This window comes from Mustelus asterias, chromosome 18, assembly GCF_964213995.1.
Source record: "Mustelus asterias chromosome 18, sMusAst1.hap1.1, whole genome shotgun sequence".
Lineage (NCBI taxonomy): Eukaryota > Metazoa > Chordata > Chondrichthyes > Carcharhiniformes > Triakidae > Mustelus > Mustelus asterias.
The window spans coordinates 36,976,379-36,996,372 of record NC_135818.1 but is presented as its reverse complement, the minus strand read 5'-3'; the positions used below and the strand labels follow the sequence as shown (position 1 = coordinate 36,996,372).

At 39.7% G+C, this 19,994-nt stretch overlaps 1 protein-coding gene across 1 annotated transcript; it reads right to left on the bottom strand.

Moving 5' to 3' along the window:
• On the bottom strand, nucleotides 1-19,854 carry srp54 (signal recognition particle 54). Its single transcript, XM_078233755.1, has 17 exons — nucleotides 19,772-19,854; nucleotides 19,516-19,676; nucleotides 19,309-19,413; nucleotides 17,426-17,517; nucleotides 16,593-16,677; nucleotides 16,405-16,509; nucleotides 15,592-15,658; nucleotides 13,772-13,829; nucleotides 11,451-11,601; nucleotides 11,210-11,358; nucleotides 9,778-9,878; nucleotides 9,613-9,699; nucleotides 9,459-9,532; nucleotides 9,040-9,148; nucleotides 6,764-6,934; nucleotides 5,366-5,461; nucleotides 1-575 (listed from the first exon to the last, which is right to left on the bottom strand). Exons 3-17 carry the CDS (start codon nucleotides 19,384-19,386, stop codon nucleotides 484-486), a joined length of 1,515 nt encoding a protein of 504 aa, XP_078089881.1. The 5' UTR covers nucleotides 19,387-19,413; nucleotides 19,516-19,676; nucleotides 19,772-19,854; the 3' UTR covers nucleotides 1-483.
• Between the last annotated feature and the right edge of the window lie 140 nt (nucleotides 19,855-19,994).

Here is a 19,994-nt window from a genome sequence, read left to right as displayed (position 1 = left end):
GATTTTGTAAGAAGCAAATTCATTTATGAAAAACTTCATTGTTTTTGAACAAAGCATTTACAAATTATACATTGTTTGCTTCCTTGTGCAAACAATTTTCTTTCAGAAGTAAATTAATGTAATCCTACTTTTACATGATTAATTTAATTAAATGTTTTATATTTGTATTTTACAGCATAAAGAGAAACATACTTGAAAAATATTGGCTAAAGGAATATTTTATTTCGCCCAGTACTAAGTGAGCACTCCACTCAATGAAACTTTAGCCATTACAGAACCAAATCTCCATTTTCTTTTCTGCTCAACAAATCCAAATGGAATACAAGGAAAGCAATTGTGTACCAATGTTATTCAATAATGTCGAAAGGTTAAAAATTCTCAACCACTTGCTCCCTACCCCATATCCTCTCCCCAATCCCCCAACAAAAGAAAAATTGTTATAGTCCCAGCTTTAGACTTGCCAGTTTATTTAAGGCATTTGTTTCAAAGGTTGTTGAATCCCATCATGCCTTTCATGTTGCCAGTAGCACCTTGCTGAAACTGTCTCATCATTGTCTGTAGACCAGCCATGCCACCTAGGATGGAAGGAAAGAACCATTAGTACAAGTCCTACAAATGAAAGCAATCATAACATTTTAAATTGCACTCACAGATCCTCCGATACAGCTTCACATGCCCAATGACTTGACAGCAGTGGAGAAAATCCGTGCAGGGGTCTCTGGATCTAACAACAGTCTGAGGGGGAACTCGATATGGTTACCGGAACCAGAAAGATTTTATGAATGCCAAGGTTAATTTCGAAATCCAAAAATAATGGGGAGCAAGTCTCTGCCCTCAACTCAGGTATTGCCGAAATCCTCATCCATGATTTTAAGTCAAGACTTGGGACTATTCTATTGCTTTCTTGGCTGTCTCTCACTTTGCATCTTTGGCTAAACTGAGCTCATTCAAAAATCTGCTATCCATAACCTAACTCAAACCAAGATCCCTTCATCTATGACCGTCATGCTCAGTGACCTGCATGGGACATAATTTCCAATGTAGTGGCAATTGAATCAGATTACACCTCCACTCAAAAGTTCTTAACTTGAACTCTGGCAATCCTATCCTGACTGACATTTCAACTCAGGGCAGGCAAAATCTGGCGAGTGCAGCGTGTCCTGCAGCCTAGTGTAGAGGGCTGTAGAGTCACGGGTAAGGAATCTACACCCCTTTTTTTACAGCACTAGCTGCTGCTGATCATCTACTTTGCAACAACTTTCCTACACTATCCCTGTATCCCATGTTTTATATTTAATCTGCAAAAATCTATTTGAGTCTTTAACATACTCGATGACGGAGTCTCCAGAGCCTTCAGGCAGGGAATTCCCAAGAATCACCATCCTTCTAAATGAAGAAATTCCTCCTCATTCTCAGTCCTAAATAACTTGCCCCTTATGCTGAGACAGTGTTCGCTGATTCCAGACACCCAACCAGGAGAAACATCCTTCCTGCATCTATCCTCTCAAGTCCTGGAAAAATGTTGCATCTCTCATTGTTCTAAACTCCAGGAAATAAAGTTTATTTAATCTTTCCTCAGGAGGACAATCCCCCCAACCCAGGAGTTAAATCAGTGAACCCTCCATGGCAAGTATATATTTCCTTCAGTAATGAACGTAAACTGAAGTCTCACCAAGGCTGTACATAATTGCAACAAGAATTCTTTACCCTTGATCTCAAATGCTCTTGCAATGGAAGTCACCCTACCATTTGCCCAAATTGCTTGCTGCATCTGCATGTTAGCTTTCAGTGATTCATGGACAAGGACACCCAAATCCCTTTGAAATTTAATGCTTCTCGGCCTCTTACAATTTATGAAATACTCCGTGTTTCTGTTTTTCCTAACAAAACGATAAACTTATATTTCTCCACATTATATTCCATTTGCCAAATGTTTTACCCATTCGCTTAGCCTCTCCAAATACCCTTGAAACATCCTTGCATCATCTTAACAACTTGCACAGTTTTGTGTCATCTGAAAACTTGGAAATATTACATTTAATCCTCATCCAAATCATTGATATAGTTTATGAATAGCTGGGGCCCAAGCACCAGCCAACCTGAAAATAACCCATTTATTCCTTTTTTCCTGTCTGTTAACTAGTTCTCAATCCATGCCAGTATATTACTCCCAATCCAATATGCTCATTTTGTTTACTAATCTCTTGTATGGGACCTTATCCAAAGCTTTCTGAAAATCTAAATATACCACACTCACTGGTTTTCCCTTTAGTTACATTCTCAAAAAACTCAGATTTGTTGAACATTATTTCCTTTTTATAAAACCATGTTAACACCACCTAGTCCTACCATTATTTACTAAGTGACCTGAAATCAGATCCTTTATCAGATCTTGCAATTCCCCTACAACTGATGTCAGGCTAACAGGTCTGTTCTCAGTTTTCTCTCTCCCTGGTCTCTCAAATAGTGGGGTTACATTTGTCACTATCCAATCTCCAGGAACCAGAGTATAGAATTTTGAAAGTTGACCACCAATGCATCTACTACCTTTATGACCATCTCTTTCAACACTCCAGGATGTAGTTCATCAGGTCCAGGGGACTTATCTACTTCAAGTCCTATTAATTTCTCTCGTACCTGTTTTCTTACTTAATATTAATATCTTGTAGTTCCTCATTCCCACTAGTCCCTTGACTCTCCATTATTTCTGGAGGTTATTAAGTATTTTCCTCCGTGAAGGCACACTACTACCGTCTACTCTAAGATGCTCATTAAAACCTTACCACACTGATCAAGCTTTGGCTAAATTGCCTTAATATATCCTTGTAAAGTTTTGTTTGATAACACTTGGTAAAACATTCCAAGCATCTTCACATGATACTATATAAATGTTGTTTTCTATTTTAGAGCATTGCCATTAACCAAGCCAAGCTATTCCAGTACAACAACACTGGAATCTAGTCAGTAATGTTGAAATTTGTCCAGATCCATCAGCATCCATTCCATCTACTCTTGATCATCAGCAAAGTGATGGAAGTTGCCATCAACACTGCTATCACATAGCACTTATTCAACAATAACCAGCTCATTGGCGCTCAGTTTGGGTTCCACGAGGACCACTCAGCTCCTGACCTTACATCCTCAGTCCAAAACATGGACAGAAGAGGTCAACTCAAGACTGAAGTGAAAGTGACTACCCTTCACATTAAGGCAGCATTTGACCAAATGTATCGAAGAGATCCAGAAACCTGGAGTCAATGAAAATCAGAGGGAAAACTCTACACTGGTTGGAGTCAAACCTGGCACAAAGGAAAATGGTTGTGGTTTTTAGAGATCAATCATCAGCAATATCCTGGGAGTGAAGAGTTCCTGAGGTTAGTGCCAACCCAACCATCTTCAACTGCTTCATCAATGACCTTCCTTCCATAATGTCAGAAGTGGGGATGTTCGCTGATGACTGTACAAGGTTCAGTACCATGAGTGACTCGGATATTGAAACAGTCCATATCTAAATGGATTAAGACCTGGATAACATTCAGGCTTGAGCTGACAAGTAGTATGTAACATTCACATTGTGCAGGTGCCAAGAAATGACCATCTCCAACAACAGAGAATCTAACCAACTCCCCTGTCAATGGTATTACCATCACCGAAACCCCCACTATCCACATACAAGGGGGGGGGGGGGGGAACCATTTACCAGAAATTTAACTGGATGAGCCACATATATTTTGTGACTGCAAGAGAAAGTCAGAGGCTGGGAATTCTACTGCAAGTAACTCATTTCCCAACTCAAAGCCAGGACACCCTGGTTGGGTGGCACCCCATCCACCACCAGCACAGTGGCAGCAGTGTGTACCATCTACAAGATACAATGCAGCAACTCACCAACACTCCTTAGACAACACCTCTCAAACTCATGGCCACTACCACATTGAAGGACAAAGAGTAGTAAATGCAAACACCAGTACCTGCAAGTTTCCTTTCCAAGCCACATACTATTCTGGACTTTGAACTACATCACCGTTTCTTCACTGTTACTGGGTCAAAATCCTGGAACTTCCTTCCCATCAGCAAGTAGGTGTATCTATATCATATGAACTGCAGTGGTACAAGGTGGCTGACCAGCTCCTTCTTAAGGCAGAGATAAATGCTGGCCTGGCCAGTGGTATTACACAGTAAGAGTTTTAACAACACCAGGTTAAAGTCCAACAGGTTTCATATCCACGAAAGGATAAGTTAAAAAAAATTGAAGCTCAAGTTCGAGAACCTGATAGCCAGTTTGGACAATTTCCATAATCAAAATACATTATAAATCAGGGTGCAGGTATTTCTAAATAGGAAAAAAAAATTCAAAAGGTGTGCCAGAATTTTTGCAAGTTGTGTAGATAGGAAGGAAAATTTTAATTACATTAGAATCATAGTCAGAGGTTAACAGCATGGAAATAAGCCCTTCGGCCCAACTTGTCCATGCCACCCTTAAACCCCTCCACTAGTCCCAATTGCCCGCATGTGGCCCATATCCCTCTATACCCATCTTACCCATGTAGCTGTCTAAATGCTTTTTAAAAGACAAAATTGTACCCGCCTCTACTACTACCTCTGACAGCTTGTTCCAGACATTCACCACCCTCTGTGTGAAAGAATTGCCCCTCTGGACACTTTTGTATCTCTCTCCTCTCACCTTAAACCTATGCCTTCTAGTTTTAGACTCCCCTACCTTTGGGAAAAGATATTGACTATCTAGCCGATTTATGTCCCTTATTATTTTATAGACCTCTAAGATCACTCCTCAGCCTTCTATGCTCCAGAGAAAAAAGTCCCAGTCTAGCCAGCCTCTCCTTATAACTCAAACCATCAAGTCCCGGTAGCATCCGAGTAAATCTCTTCTGCACTCTTTCTAGTTTAATGATATCCTTTCTATAATAATGTGACCAGAACTGTACACAGTAATCCAAGTGTGGCTACCAATATCTTGTACAACTTCAACAAGATGTCCCAACTCCTGTATTAAATGTTCTGACCAATGAAACCAAGCATGCTGAATGCCTTCTTCACCACTCTGTCCACCTGTGACTCCACTTTCAAGGAGCTATGAACCTGTACCCCAAGAAGTCTTTGTTCTGGAACTCTCCCCACCGCCCTCCCATTAACTGAACAAGTCCTGCCCTGGTTCAATCTACCAAAATGCATCATCTCACATTTATCTAAATTAAACTCCATCTACCATTAGTCAGCCCACTGGCCCAATTGATCAAAATTCCATGCAATCTGAGATAACCTTCTTCACTGTCCACTCTGTCACCAATCTTGGTGTCATCTGCAAACTTACTAACCATGCCTCCTATATTACTGAGATACTTACCCATATGATGAAGAACTCTTGGATCCATCATTTTAGCCATCTGCTGGTTGAGTTTGGCCATTTGAGATGGGTTGACATTTTTGGACATATCACCACCTACAAGCAAACAACAGATATTTTTGTATAATACAAGAGAGTTACTTTGAATTATCAAATTTAATAAGCATAAGTAATTTACAAGAATCAGTATTTTTAAAAAGTCTGAATTCATTGGCTACAATCTTGCATGATATTTAGTGTACAATACTTAGTTTAGAATACGTTTGATTACACTTTTGAGGCTTCAATGGCTTTTTAAGAATTCTTTCATGGGATGTGGGTGTCGCTGGAAAGGCCAGAAAGTTTGCCATACCTGCCCTTCAGAAAGTGATGAGCCACCTTCTTGAAACACTATGGTCCATTTGGTTCGGATACACCCATTGTACCATTAAGGAAGGGAGTTCCAGGATTTTGAGTCAGTGACAGAAGGAATGGCAATATAATTCCAAGTCAGGGTGTTTTGGAATTTTCCACCCAGTGGGTTGTGGAAACTATCATTGAGCACGTTCAAGACAGAAATAGATACATTTCTGGATACTAATGACATCAAGGGATATGGGAATGGTGGAAAAGGCAGTCAGCTGTCCAAATAGCCAATTCCTGCGCTTGTGCGCACATCTTGGAGGGGAACTTGGCAGGTAGTGATGTTCCCACACATTTGCTGCCTATGTCCTTCCAGGTGGTATAAATCACAGGTCTGGAAAGTGCTGTCAAAGGAGCTTTGATGAATTGCTGCAGTGCATCTTGTAGATGATACACTGCTGCCACTGTGTGCAGGAGGTGAGCGAGTACATGTTTAAGGTGATGGGTGAGATGTGAGGTGCCATTCAGATGGGCTGCTTTGTCCTGGGTGGTGTCAAGCTTCTTGAGCATTGTTGGAGCTGCGCTCATGCAGGCAAGAAGACAGCATTCCATCACAGTCCTGACATGTGCCTTGTAGATGGTGGACAGGCTTTGGGGAATCAGGAAGTGAGTTACTCGCCACAGGATTCCTCATCTCTGACCTGCTCTTGTATCCACAGTATTTCTTTGATAGACCAGTTCAGTTTCTGGTCAATGCTAACCTCCAGTATGCGTATGGGTGATTCAACGATGGTAATGCCATTGAATGTCAAAGGGAAATGGTTGGATTCTGTCCTGTTGGAGATGGTCATTGCCTGGCACTTGTGCAGTATGAATGTTACTTGCCACTTATTAGCCCAAGACCTGACCAGGTCTTGCTGCATATGGACATGGACTGCTTCGGTGTCTGATAAGTCACAAATGAGACTGAACATAGGCTTGCTTATGAAGCCATAATACAGTAAACATGATCATGATTACTCTGGACTTCTACAGTGCTATGAAGCCTTTACAAACCTTTGAAAAGGCCTTTGATTCCTCCCATTTTTTTGACCATTTGAGCAAACTTTGTATATTGTGTCAGAAGTTCCTGGACATCTCGGGTTGTAACACCAGCTCCTCGGGCAACTCTTTGGATCCTTCCTGGCTGTTTACTGAAGAGTTTAGCACCATCTTTATTGTCGAGTTCTGTGTGGGGTAGGGGGAGGGAGATGGTAGTTTAAGTATAGTGATTAATCTACCTTAATGCACAATTCTTAAAATTCTAATCGCATGTCAATGTGCTAATGGGCAGATACAAAAATAAAAGGTTAACATTGGCCTTTATCTCAAAGGGATTGGAATGTCAAAGGGAGGAAGTTGTGCTTCCTTTAAAAGAGAGATGCAGGTCAGACACCATCTGGTATACTACTTTGAGTTCCGGCAAGGATTAGCATATGGAGTTAGGTTGCAGATCAGCCATGATCTCACTGAATGGCAGAACTGGTACAAGGGTTGAGATGACCTGCTGCTTTTCCTATGTACCCCACCGGACATGCTATCATTGGTGGGTGTACTGCAGTTTCATTAGAATAATGCCAGGACTGGAAGGGTTAAATTGTCAAGGACAATAGTCATAGTCTTGACTCATTTCCCTTCAGTACATAAGATTGAGGAGTGATTTCAAAGTGATGTTTAAAGTAATAAATAGGTTAAGTTGGTTGGAGATTTCCTCTTGTCAACATCCAGAATAAGAGAGCATAATCTTAAAATCAAGGCCAGGTGATTCATGAATGTAATCAGAGTACTTCTCCTCACAAACTCTCCCAAATGGCTCTGGATATGAACAGTAAAGTCATTCACCCCCTCTCGCCAGAAGCAGGATTAAATTGGATCATAGTTGATCTGCAACTTAACTCCATCTACTACTCATCTTAGTTCTGTCAGCCTTAATATCCTTGCCTAACTTAAAAAAAAATTAACTGACCTGCTGTCCAGAGCAATTTCAGAAGTTGGGGCGGGGAGGGCGTTGAGATTTCCACATTGCATCTGGCTTTTTTCACATCACCCCTGAATAGCCTAATTTTAAATTCATTATGCTCCTTGGTTCTATCTAGACATCTCTAAGAATTTCCCATCCTTCAGTCACCTTATGCAACTTAACTGAATCACCTCTTTCTAGCAGCTCAACACTAACTTGCAACCTTTTGCATTTCATCCTCCTTCAGATAATGGCCAACTAATAATTAGCAGGTTAAATTACATTTTGTACCAGTCCACTAGCTTTAATTACTTCTCACTGAGACCTCTAAGTCGCTCTATTCTTCCACAATTTCTAACTTGCCATTTAAATTATACTTCGATCCATCTTTTCCTGCAGAATATCAACTGACACCACAGAATTAGCCAATGAGTTGCAGGCAGCGAGCGATTTATAGCAATCCATGGCCCATAATTTCTGATCTCCAGGGCGGTACCCCAAAGATGCGCTGGGGTAAATCGCAGCTTTGAATGATTCTAGGGGTCTTTCAGGAATTGTTACCCATGCAAGGCAGTGGTGAGGATAAGGGCCCTGACCCTCGCTGCCACCCACGCCCCCCCCCACCCTCCTGCCGCCCTGACACCTGTGCGCACCCCACTGCCCCGACCCTCACTTGCACCCCCCCACCACCCCAAGAACCACTACCACCCCTGCCGCCTGCCCCCCCATTACCACCCTGATCTCTCACACCACCACCCTGATGGCCCCTCTTAACCCCAATCACCCGTCCTTGCCACCGCCATCCTGACCCTCGAGCGCCCCACCACCCTCACACGCCACTCCCTCCACCGCCGCCTAGACTTTTGAGCACCCTCAAACCATGTATCCCAGCACCACCTTGACCTCACACAACTTCACCATCCCAATAGCCCCCTAACCCCAACCACAACCCCTCACCACCACTCTCCCCTTCTCCCCCCCCCAACCCCGCCATGAAGAGGACCATGGGAACACAGCTGAGGATGTGTCATTTGTAACTTGGGCTGTTTTGTGCTACAAGAATGGAAATTGGACTTGAAGGAACCAATAGTGGGAGACAGAAGCAGAGAAAGGAGATCCTAATTTTTTAAAATTAATTTGTAGGACACAGGCATCACCCATTGGAGATGGGGGCAATAGTTTGCAGGGTCAAGGATGACTGAGACAGAAGGAGTTCAAAATAAATAAATAGGAAACCAAAAGATGTTCAGCCATTGTAAACATTTACAGTTACCATCATATGTCTATTTTGATCCATAAATCCAGCACAGCACACAAAGTGATACCAAAATACCTTGGTCATTCATACTGTCCATTATGGTCATCAATTTCTTTAGCCTCGACCTTGATTCTTGTTCATTGCCTTTACTCATGAAATCAGTTCCAAAGCCAGGGATCATACCCTAAAACAGAGGCATAGCTGGCATTAAACATGGAAACAACTTGATTATGGGGAAAATAATGTACTTTACTGCTTCAAAAAATTAGATGGGGACATTAAGATTTACAACTGAACCAAACAATAGAAGTAACGACAAGAGGCATGCAATTACACAAGGAAATGCCTTTTCAGTACAAAGCATAATCATAATTCTTATAAATGCTAATATGCAAGCATAGTTTATCCCAGCTTAAAATAAGAATGCTTGTTGAACAAGTTACACCAGATTTTACTTCACCTAGTTGTAGGATAGAAAACATTTTAAAACGTACCATTATCTGACCGAAAGGTCCCATCTTCATAATGTTTTGAAACTGTTCATACATATCTCGGAGCGTAAACTGGCCTATGAAACAAATAGCCAGCTATTAAAATATTTTGTTTCACATTCTCCTCTGTCTCCTCCCATTTTAAGGTTATGCTTACCATGTTTAAGCTTGTCTATTAACTCTTCATTGTCATCCAATTTCAGCTCATTTACCTTGTCAATTAAACCTTCAATATCACCCATACCTGGAATACAGAAAACAGAAGTTTTAGTGAATGATATCATTTACAAATATGTACACATAAAATGACTGGGAAACATACCAAGAAGTTTGCTAATGAAGGGCTGTGTTTTGAATGGTTCAAAATCATCTATGTGTTCTCCAGTACCAATAAAAATTATTGGGCTTTTGGTGGCAGCGACCCTGCAAGAAAATATGAAACTTTAGCACATGTCGCTGTTAACTGTCTCAGGTGTCAGGACAGCTTAAATTTTGTCAACAAAATATAAAGCAAAATAATTAGAAAACTTTCATTTGCTTCAAAATTCAACTAGTGTTTCTGCCTGAAATCAACTAAATTCAAATAAGGATAACAGTGCTTTGCTGACAAAAGAAAAAACTATAAGTTCAATCAGCTTTTCTAAAAAAATAATACATCTTAGGCATTTGTCCTCTAACATCTCTTCATTTTTTCGAACAACAGAATTGTTGAAAGTTGAAGAAATATATTTCAGCACTTGAGCTGAGCTAACAGTCCCAGAGTAATTAATGCACATTCCCAACCTATACAATTCAAGTTAAGCTCACACACAAGTGGGACTACATTATCAAGTTGAAACCGAGGGACGGTCGGGGATCTTCAATAAAACTTTACCGAAGGAAGGAGTCAAAAGATACAAGGCAATTCAATGGCACTGTGAAGGCCAAGTTCTTGAATATATTCAAGGTTGCGATAGACAGATCTTTGAACTATTGGCATGTCGAGGGTGATGAGAAACAGGTGGACAAATGGAATAGTGACCAAGATCAGATCGGCTATGATCTTATTGAATAACGGAGGAAGCTATCAGGACTGTAAGACTTACCCCTATGCCAGTGTATTTCCTTGAAATAATAAATAAAGGAATTTTGGTAACAATTTGGCCATGTTAAACTTTTGCCAAAAATGGCAAAAGTAAATCATCTGTGCTTCGCCACTTTGAATTTTGTTGCCCGTTTTAAGAGATGAACCAAAGACAATAAAAGCAACTACTGATTAAATACGTTTATTCTTGAATTAAGCAGTTCAAAGGTTTGTATTGAACAGACCAAACTCTAACATCCTGGAAGACCATGCCATAAGCAAATGTCAGCCACAGGTTAAGGGCAAGTAATAGATTGTGGTAAAATGAGCTTCAAAATAAGCCAGTGTTTTAAAAAATGGAAAGCATGAAAGATACAACACTGAAATGACAAGTGTGTGAAAGTCATGACACAAGAAAATGCACCTACTTCATTCGTTCTAAAAACGAGCGTCTTCCTTAATCAAACCTAGCCCTCACATCTTTAAAACATGACACAAACGTACTTAGTTTTAAGCTGAAAATCCATTGTATGCTCACCATATTTATAAAATGACATTTCATCTACTAATTTGGATTCTATAATAGCAAATTTAAAGAGGACTGTTGTACCCTTCATGATTGGACCATTTATGAAATTGTTATGCACAAAAATGAAACAATTTTTAATGGAAAGGAAACTGGATCACTTACGCACTGAGAGCACCTCCTCCTTTTGCATGACCATCGAGCTTAGTTACAATTACTGATGCAATGTCCACTTTATCTTTGAAAGCCTTTGCCTGTGCTTCACAAGCTTGACCGACTGAGGCATCCATTACATAAACAATGTTATCTGGTTGCTGAAATAGATTTCAAACAGTTAGATATCCATTTTCCACAACAACTACTTCATAAGTCAAAGTATGTTTTCATGGTCACATTTAAAACTTACTATGGCATTTGAAACTTGCAACATTTCCTCAAATAAAGAATCTTCTTGTTTGTGCCGACCACTGGTATCAACAATTATTATCTCAAAGTTTTCTTTTTTAAACTTCTCCACACCTTCTGCAGCTATGATCACTGGATCCATTTCTGTATAGCTAATTAAAAGAAAACAGGATTTATTTCTGATTTGCGCTTTCACATACATTTCCATCAATTGTCGTTTTGCTAAAGACGACACATGCTCAGCAATAAACCTACATTTTTGACTGGAATGTGCTCGCAGAAAACCCACTTCCAATTTCTCCCTCCCACGCCCCCTGCCAAAAATCAACCCGACATGCTACCACTACTCCAGTCACTCCTTCCCACTGCAACTTAAAATAAAAACAGAAAATGCCAAAAATCTGCCTAAATAACTTCTGGGATTACAAATACCAGAAATATACTTGGATGTTGTTGCTCAGTTACTAAAAAATACATTTCAATTCAGTAATGCTACATTTTCAAATTTTACTTCAAGTTGAAATAAAATAAAACGACTCAACATTAAAATATTTCAAATTGAGCATTTCGATTATTAGGATGAAGCAATGATTCCATGCTAAACTATTGAAGCTAACATGACCTAGGTATTACTTTGCATTTATGGAACCGAAGAGGGGTAACAGATTTAAAAGTATACCGCCAAGCTCAAATTATAGGTGCTAGCTCTGATGAAAAGCAAAACTACTGTTTCTCTCTCTACTGATGCTGTCAGACATGCCCATTACCGTCAACATTTTCTGTTTTTATTTTAAATTATAGTAGATTAGTTTTTCTAGTTTTATGGCATTTATTAAATACTACATCAGGGAACATACTATTTGCCCAGCAACAGCACACTTACTATTTTGTGGCTTTTATTGAAGTGAGTAGGAAGCTGAAAATTAAGTCTAAAAGAACAGATCATTGAAAACAAGAGGTTCTGGCACTATTTGATCTTAAAGTTTGATGGCCTTCCTGATATCCCAAAACTTCATAGAGTTCTCTATATTTGCAATTTTCCGGTACATCTTACCAGCAGCTTCAAAAACAAAATCTGACAAATCAAACATAAAAACAGAGGATAAGAGCAGGTGGCGGCCATTTGGCCCTTCAAGCCTGCTCCGCCATTCATTAAGATCATGGCTGATCATCCAACTCAATAGTCTAATCCTGCTTTCCCCCCCATAACCTTTGAACCCATTTGCCCCAAGTGCTATATCCAGCCGCCTCTTGAATACATTCAATGTTTTGGCATCAACTACTTCCTGTGGTAATGAATTCCGTAGGCTCACCACTCTTTGGGTGAAGAAATGTCTCCTCACCTCCGTCCTAAATGGTCTACCCTGAATCCTCAGACTGTGACCCCTCGCTCTGGACTCCCCCACCATCAGGAACATCCTCCCTGCATCTATCCTGTCTAGTTCTGTTAGAATTTTATACGTCTCTATGAGATCCCCCCCACATTCGTCTGAACTGCAGCGAAAACAACCCTAACCTAGTCAATCTCTCCTCATACAGTCCTGCCATCTCCGTAATCAGCCTGGTAAACGTTCGCTACACTCCCTCGAGAACAAGAACATCCTTACTCAGAAAAGGAGACCAAAACTGCACACAATACTCTAGGTGTGGCCTCACCAAGGCCCTGTATAATTGCAACAACACATCCCTGCTCCTGTACTCAAAACCTCTAGCAATGAAGGCAGACATACCATTTTCCTTCTTCACTGTCTGCTGCACTTGCATGCTTACCTTCAGTGACTGGTGCACAAGGACGCCCAGGTCCCGCAGTACATTCCCTTCTCCCAATTTACAGCCATTCAGGTAGGAATCGGTCTTGTTTTTGCTTCCAAAGTGAATAACCTCACACTTATCCAAATTATACTGCATCTTCCATTGATTTGCCCACTCACCCAACCTGTCCAGATCATTCTGAAGGATCTCTGCATCCTCGTCACAGTTCACCCTCCCAACCAATTTGGTATCTGCAAACTTTGAGATGCTCCATTTTGTTCCCTCATCCAAATCATTAATATATAGTGAATAGCTGGGGTCCCAGCACAGATCCCTGTGGCACCCCAGTAGTTACTGCCTGCCAATTTGAAAAGCACCCATTAATTTCTACTGTTTCCTCTCTGCCAACCAGTTTTCTATCCATCTCAATAAACTTCCTCCAATCCCATGCACGATAATCTCTTGTAACCTATTTACAAGTGCCATAAATTACAATCAATAGCAGTCATACATAAAACTTAGTTTACTTACTATTCAATTAACACAATGTTAAATGGTTAGAAATACTACCTTCCATAGAATGGAATTCTTGCTTTAGTTGCATTTTGCTTCAGTTGGTCAAATGCACCTGCAGGCCAGAAATATAAAAACATGCCTTGATCTAAGCTCCATCATCCTTTAAACTCAAAAGTACTATTTTCATTGTTTCATAACAGGTTAATTGAAATGTTGCAAAACAGGAGTCAAATTCAGTATAGTTGCGGACACGGTGTATTGTCAGCACTGAGTCTTCAAGAAAATAAACATTTTATTACGTAACAAAAAAACTTTCAAAGTTACTGCAAGAATCCAACCTTTAAATGTACCTACAGCTTTACTGACCCAAACAAGAATTCAATAGATCACTACAAGATAGTTTTCCCCACAAAATTCTGCACAGGAAGAACCACTCAACTAGAAGAGACTTCTTTCCCAAAATTTAGACCACTGACTTTTTAAAACCAATTCTAATTTAAATTAATTCTCATACATTAAGCAATTTGACAATAGATATTTTACTGCAGTTTAAGTGTACCAGATTCGTAAATTTTTAATTTATTTGTTCATGGGATGGGGGCTTCGCTGGCTTTGCCAGCATCTATTGCCTATCCCCCATTTATCCTCGAGAAGGCTGTCTTCTTGAACTGTTGCAGTCCATATCTGCAACTGTTATTAGGGAGGGAGTTCCAGGACTTGATGCAGATCACGACAAGATGAAGGAACCACAATATATTTCCAAGTCAGCATGGTCAGTGGCTTGGAGAGAAACTTCCAGGTAGTGGTGTTACCATGCATCTGCTGCCCTTGTCCTTCGAGATGGTAGGTGCTGTCAAAGGAGCTACATATTGCTGTTATGTGCATCAGTGGTTGAGGGAGTGAATGTTTGTGGTGGAGGAGCCAATCAAGCAAGCGGCTTTGTCCTTGATGGTTCAAATTTCTAGTGTTGTTGGAGCTGCACTCATCCAGGCAAGTGGAGAGCATTCCGTCACACTCCTGATTGTGCATTGTAGATGGCAGTCTTTGGGGAGCCAGGAGGGGAGTTAATCGTCACAGGATTCCAAGCCATTGACCTGCCCTCGTAACTACAGTATTTATAGGGCTAGTGCACTTCAGTTTCTGTCAATGATAACCCCCCAGGATATTGATAGTGGGAGATTCAACAATGGTACTGTCATTGAATGTCACAGGGAGATGGTTAGATTCTCTCTTGTTGGAGATGGTCATTGCTTGGCACTTGTGTGACATGAGTGTACTTGCCATTTGTTAGCCTAAGCCTTGGTAGCCAGCCCTTGCTGCATTAGGACATGGGACTGCTGAACATTGTGTAATCATCAACAAACATCCTCACTTGTGATTTTATGATGGAAGGTCATTGATAAAGGTCAGGCCTAGGACACTAATATATTTGTATGATAAACCAAGTCCCATCAGAATGACTACACAATGAATCACAACCAGCTGATCTCTGCAATGTCTCACCATTTGGTGCGCTTTTTTATTCTTCCTGCCAACATGGAGAATTCCACATTTTCCAACATTATACTCCTAGAATGCTATAAAATGGGCATCTTCAACAAGACTAAAAATACTCCAGTCATTGATATCAGGGTAAAATTATTTTGTGACAATCAGCAGTCTTGGCAGTCACTGCTTGTGCCATGTTGGTTATGTCTGGCACATAAGTCACATTAGAAATTAATTATTTCGTATTAAACTAAGAAAATCCTGTTTGCTGAAGATACTAAAGATTTAAAAAAATTCTATATTACCTTAATTTTAACTAATTAATTAAAATGTTAAGCCTGAATCATATTAGATCAAGCATGTGTAATGCACAATAATATACCCACCTGCTCGAAATGTGTCTGCACATATTAAACAAGTCTTCCAACCTTTCCTTTGGAAGTAGTACGCTAGCTATAATAGAAGAATTATTAATTGGTTGTGTGACAGAAATTGAAAGACACATGACTAGTAAAGGCAGCCTCCATTTTTTAAAAAATTGTGTTTTCAATTCTAAATGGTCATTTTCCATGTAAACTTTTATTGAAATAAACATGATGCAAGTTGTTCAGTTTAAATCATTACAACTTTAAGGTGTATTCTTCAAAATTAATACACTTATGTAGAATTCTACAAATTGTAGAGTTACACTTGCAGAAATTATTTCACACAAAAATGAATGGAAAATGTGTTTTGGGAATCATCGGTATAAAATCTACCATCTCGCTCAAAAAATGTTTAAACTTATTTACTCGCCATAAACTTAATTTGTCTTTGATTTGGAAAACATTATGAATTGAGAGGATCCTTTCTTGTCTTTCAGATATTTAATATGCAACTATCCTGCATATTTAGTACAATAATCACTGCTTTTGTTCAATACCTGGCTCCAAGCTCATCACCAAAATAGCTACTCTATAATTCTCAAATTTAAGACTTTACCCCAGCTCAATTTCAAAGTTTATGCCAACACCGGCTTGAATTGATCTGTTTGCTACAAGTGTACAAATAGAGAATGCAAATTTTCTTTTATTAGGGAAGTATTCTTCCTACCTGTCACCTACCAGTTGATAAGCAAAATTAGGAATTAAATTTAAACCTAAACAAATTAAATAAGACTTCAAAAAGAGACTCTCCCAAAAGTTAATAAAATAGAATACCTTTGTACATGTTGTAGTTTTACCACTACCTTGAAGGCCAACAAACATGATGACATTTTGCTTTCCTTTTGTGGGGGTCCATGCTTTAACTCCTGGATCTACAAGCTAAACAATAGATAAATGGTAAGAGACCGAATTCATACAAGAAATATACAAAAAAATTGCAGTTTCCGTTTTGGCTCAGATACCTTGACAAGTTCCTTAAATACAGCATGTTGGATCATTCGTCTTTTGTTGAGGCCAGAGGCCATCTCTTCCAAGTCTATAGCTGCTCTAAAATAAAGTTTAGCAAAACAACACAAACTTTTAAAATAATTGACACATAACTTTCAACTATTTATCTATGTGGAAAGTTATGAACAGCATTTTAAGCATGGTAAACACTTCTTGCAAAATGGAAATTTTAAGCAAATCTCAAATTGAAGTTACAATAAAATACAGCTGCAGCTAGGCCACACTTGATGGAATTTCAGTATTTTGGATGACAAATAGCTGATTTGGCTCCTGTTTTTTCCTAAGAGCAATGTCCTCAACATACCAGAGAAAAATGACAGGTGTTAAACTTAATACTGGACCATGATCCATGAGATTGTTTTGACCTTCTGTGATATTACGTACATATTATGATGTGAGATTACATATACATTATGATTGTTTGCATGTAATGGATAAGATCAAACTTTTCTATTTTTATGAACATAGAAGCTTACAACTGATGTGTACTGAGCACAGCCAAAACCGCACATTAACAGAAACTGCATTAACTAATGTATATACTTTAGGGAATCAGTAATTTTTTGGCAAATAAATATTGTTCATTTACTACAAAACTGTAAACTCCATTTCTACAGAGCTGAAATTGTACATTTCCTCCTCCCCTCTCACTTCTCTCAGCTATAAAGAATTGAACTGCACAATGATTGGTCCATAAAGAAGGCTGCATTTGCCAGCCTACCAATTCAGCTGAAGTAATTTACTTGGCAATCAAGGAGAAACACGGTGGAAAATTAAGTTTACTTACTTGACATTTTCTCTAAGCTGTTTCACCAGTTTTATATTGACATCTGCTTCGAGTAAAGCTGTACATACTTCCTTTAACATAGCATTCAAGACCTAAGAAAAATATTGATAATTTTTAATTACTAACTTTAAGAACATGCAGCACTTCAGCTTAGATTTTAAAAATATTTCCACTATTCTCTGAAATGTGGTTTAGCATCAGTGCAGTTTGTTGACCTGTTAGTGGAGATGTACTTCAGCAGTGCGAGAATCAATTGCAACTCTGGGACAGTAATCAGTCATGTGGTTCCTAAGCAGTAATCCACACATTCCAAGCCTGTTTCCACTCTGTAGCCAGGCAGTTCGAGATTCTCACTCACACCAAAAGCAGCAGAGTTTTTTTTTTTAATGAAATCTTCCTCATTCAATGCCATGAACTTTCACTCTGCACACACTTTAAAACAGAAGTTTTGTTCAACTTCAACCCGAGTACCCCTCTCGGCTGGACAGCATAACATTAAAACATGCACTGCTTTCTGACAGGCTCAAGACTGAAGACTGATTGCTGCTGCACATTTGGGCCGATTTTATAAATAACCAGAGACTTGGCTATCATATTGCCTGTTACTATCATACTGACCAGCCAAATATCCAGACAAGATTGTAATGACTACATCTCAATAATATCTTATCAAATAGCTATTCACCAATACTGAATGAAAGTCCATCTTTGACAATAGCAAATGTGACAACAACTGATGAAAATATGCCAGAGCTACTACATGCAAAGCTAACATCTCAACCTGTTGGAATTGGCTGCAGAAACTTGTGGATTCCTGGTTAGCGAATCTGTCTGTATTGAACCGATTACTTTTCTACACAAACCATTTCAACAATGCAAATTACAAATTCAACTGAAGCAAAATCTATTTTGTTAGGCTACTTGGGAGGTGACAGCAAAAGGATAGGCACAGGAAGGAAGTGCAAAACATATAGGAAAGAAATGACAGGGTAAAACTTAGACAGGGCTGAGGTGGTAACAGATAGGAATAAGACAAACGTCCTTCGAAATGACCAAGGTGCCATACTTATGTAACATATCCAGTTCTCTACTTTTTCTTCTGACATTATAGAACCAGTGCATTATGGAATTCAGTGCAATGTGATAATGTTGTTATGGAATTCACTTCTGTATCAACAAAAATATTTCAAAGATGGGCCAAATGCTTATTTTCAGCTATTAATGCAACTTTTATTTAAATTATGTATGAGGGGAAAAAGGATTCAAAGGAAGCAAAGAATTACAGCAAAGGGTTTATTCTAATTTTCTGTGCTAAATTAACATTCATGCCACAATTCTGTTTCAGACAACACATGCAGAATTACTTATCCATTTGGTTAAATGATTCGCTGAGAATATTTCATTAAAACATTTTAAAAGTCACATTCAATATTGTTGGGTGCCAACTTTGAAAAATGAGAGATTTCTCTCGTGATAAATTCATTTTAGACAAAGCAAGATTAAATTCCATCAAACTTACCCCACACAACACAATGGAAATAGACACAGTAGGTCAAATTGCACCATGATCTTCAATGCTCTTAAGAGTTTCCAACATTGAGGAATCATAATTTAAAAATTTAGTTTACAGCTAATTATGACGTTTATTTTAAAAAGTACATGTGAAAGCATTGCAGGGGTGTAGGGACAGTTGTTTCAGATTGGCAATAACGTGGAACTTTTGAAGCCCATTATATCGAAGTCTTGAAATGCCCAAAAACCTGACATCTACAGGTGAGAGGGGGAAGAATTGGTTGACTTAGACTAATACGACACATTTAACTTTAAGGTACCAGCAGCTACCATGTAAGCCTAAATCACCATGTCTCACAGAGAATAAATACCTCCTCATTGATGATGGTGGCGTTGCTCAAGGACCGCAACGCGGAGGTAATTTTCCTCCCCAAATCCGCTAACACCATTTTCGCTGTTTTTTAGGTTTAATTTTTCTGTCGGAACAAATAAGAGAAACTGAAACCAGTTGATTGATGCCATATGTGGTTACATCAAAATAAACATCAATCCGAGTCCAGCTGCCCCAAGCGCCTTACCAGAGAAACACGGGCCGGGCCAGGCCAGGGATGGACGGCCTGCGGTTCAAACAATCTGGGGAACGGGTTCAAGCGGCAGCCTTTACTCCATCCAAGCAGAGAGGCAGGGAGCGGCCCCGGCAGCCAAGGCAGTCCTTCGGCAGGCGGCACACAAGCTCGGTCTGAAACACAGAAACAACACACACAGCAGAGTTAACGCCACCGGCCCAAGAGTCCTGGCCGACCCCGCTACTCCCAGTCCCAACACCGTCCTCACCCACAGAGTCCAGGGCCGCTATCGCACCGACTAACAAACGTCACCATTAACCGTGACCTCTCTCACACCTCACTTCCACTTCCGGGGTCATAGAGCCCTGCCCACATTCCTCACGTGCTCAGAGTGTCCTGGGAGGTAAGTGAAGCCCCTGATAAACAGCAGGTTGGAATAAAGCTTCTCTCTATTCGATAGAATCAAAGAATTATTCACAATTCCCATATAT

Bases quoted from the DNA above. Each gene is read 5' to 3' on its own strand.
- srp54 (XM_078233755.1), bottom strand. From the start codon at position 19,386: ATGGTGTTAGCGGATTTGGGGAGGAAAATTACCTCCGCGTTGCGGTCC. The intron at 16,510-16,592 runs GTATCTGAGCCA...TCTATTGTTTAG, and splicing joins TATTTAAGGAACTTGTCAAG to CTTGTAGATCCAGGAGTTAA. The intron at 15,659-16,404 runs GTATTCTATTTT...CTTCTATTATAG, and splicing joins AAACTACAACATGTACAAAG to CTAGCGTACTACTTCCAAAG.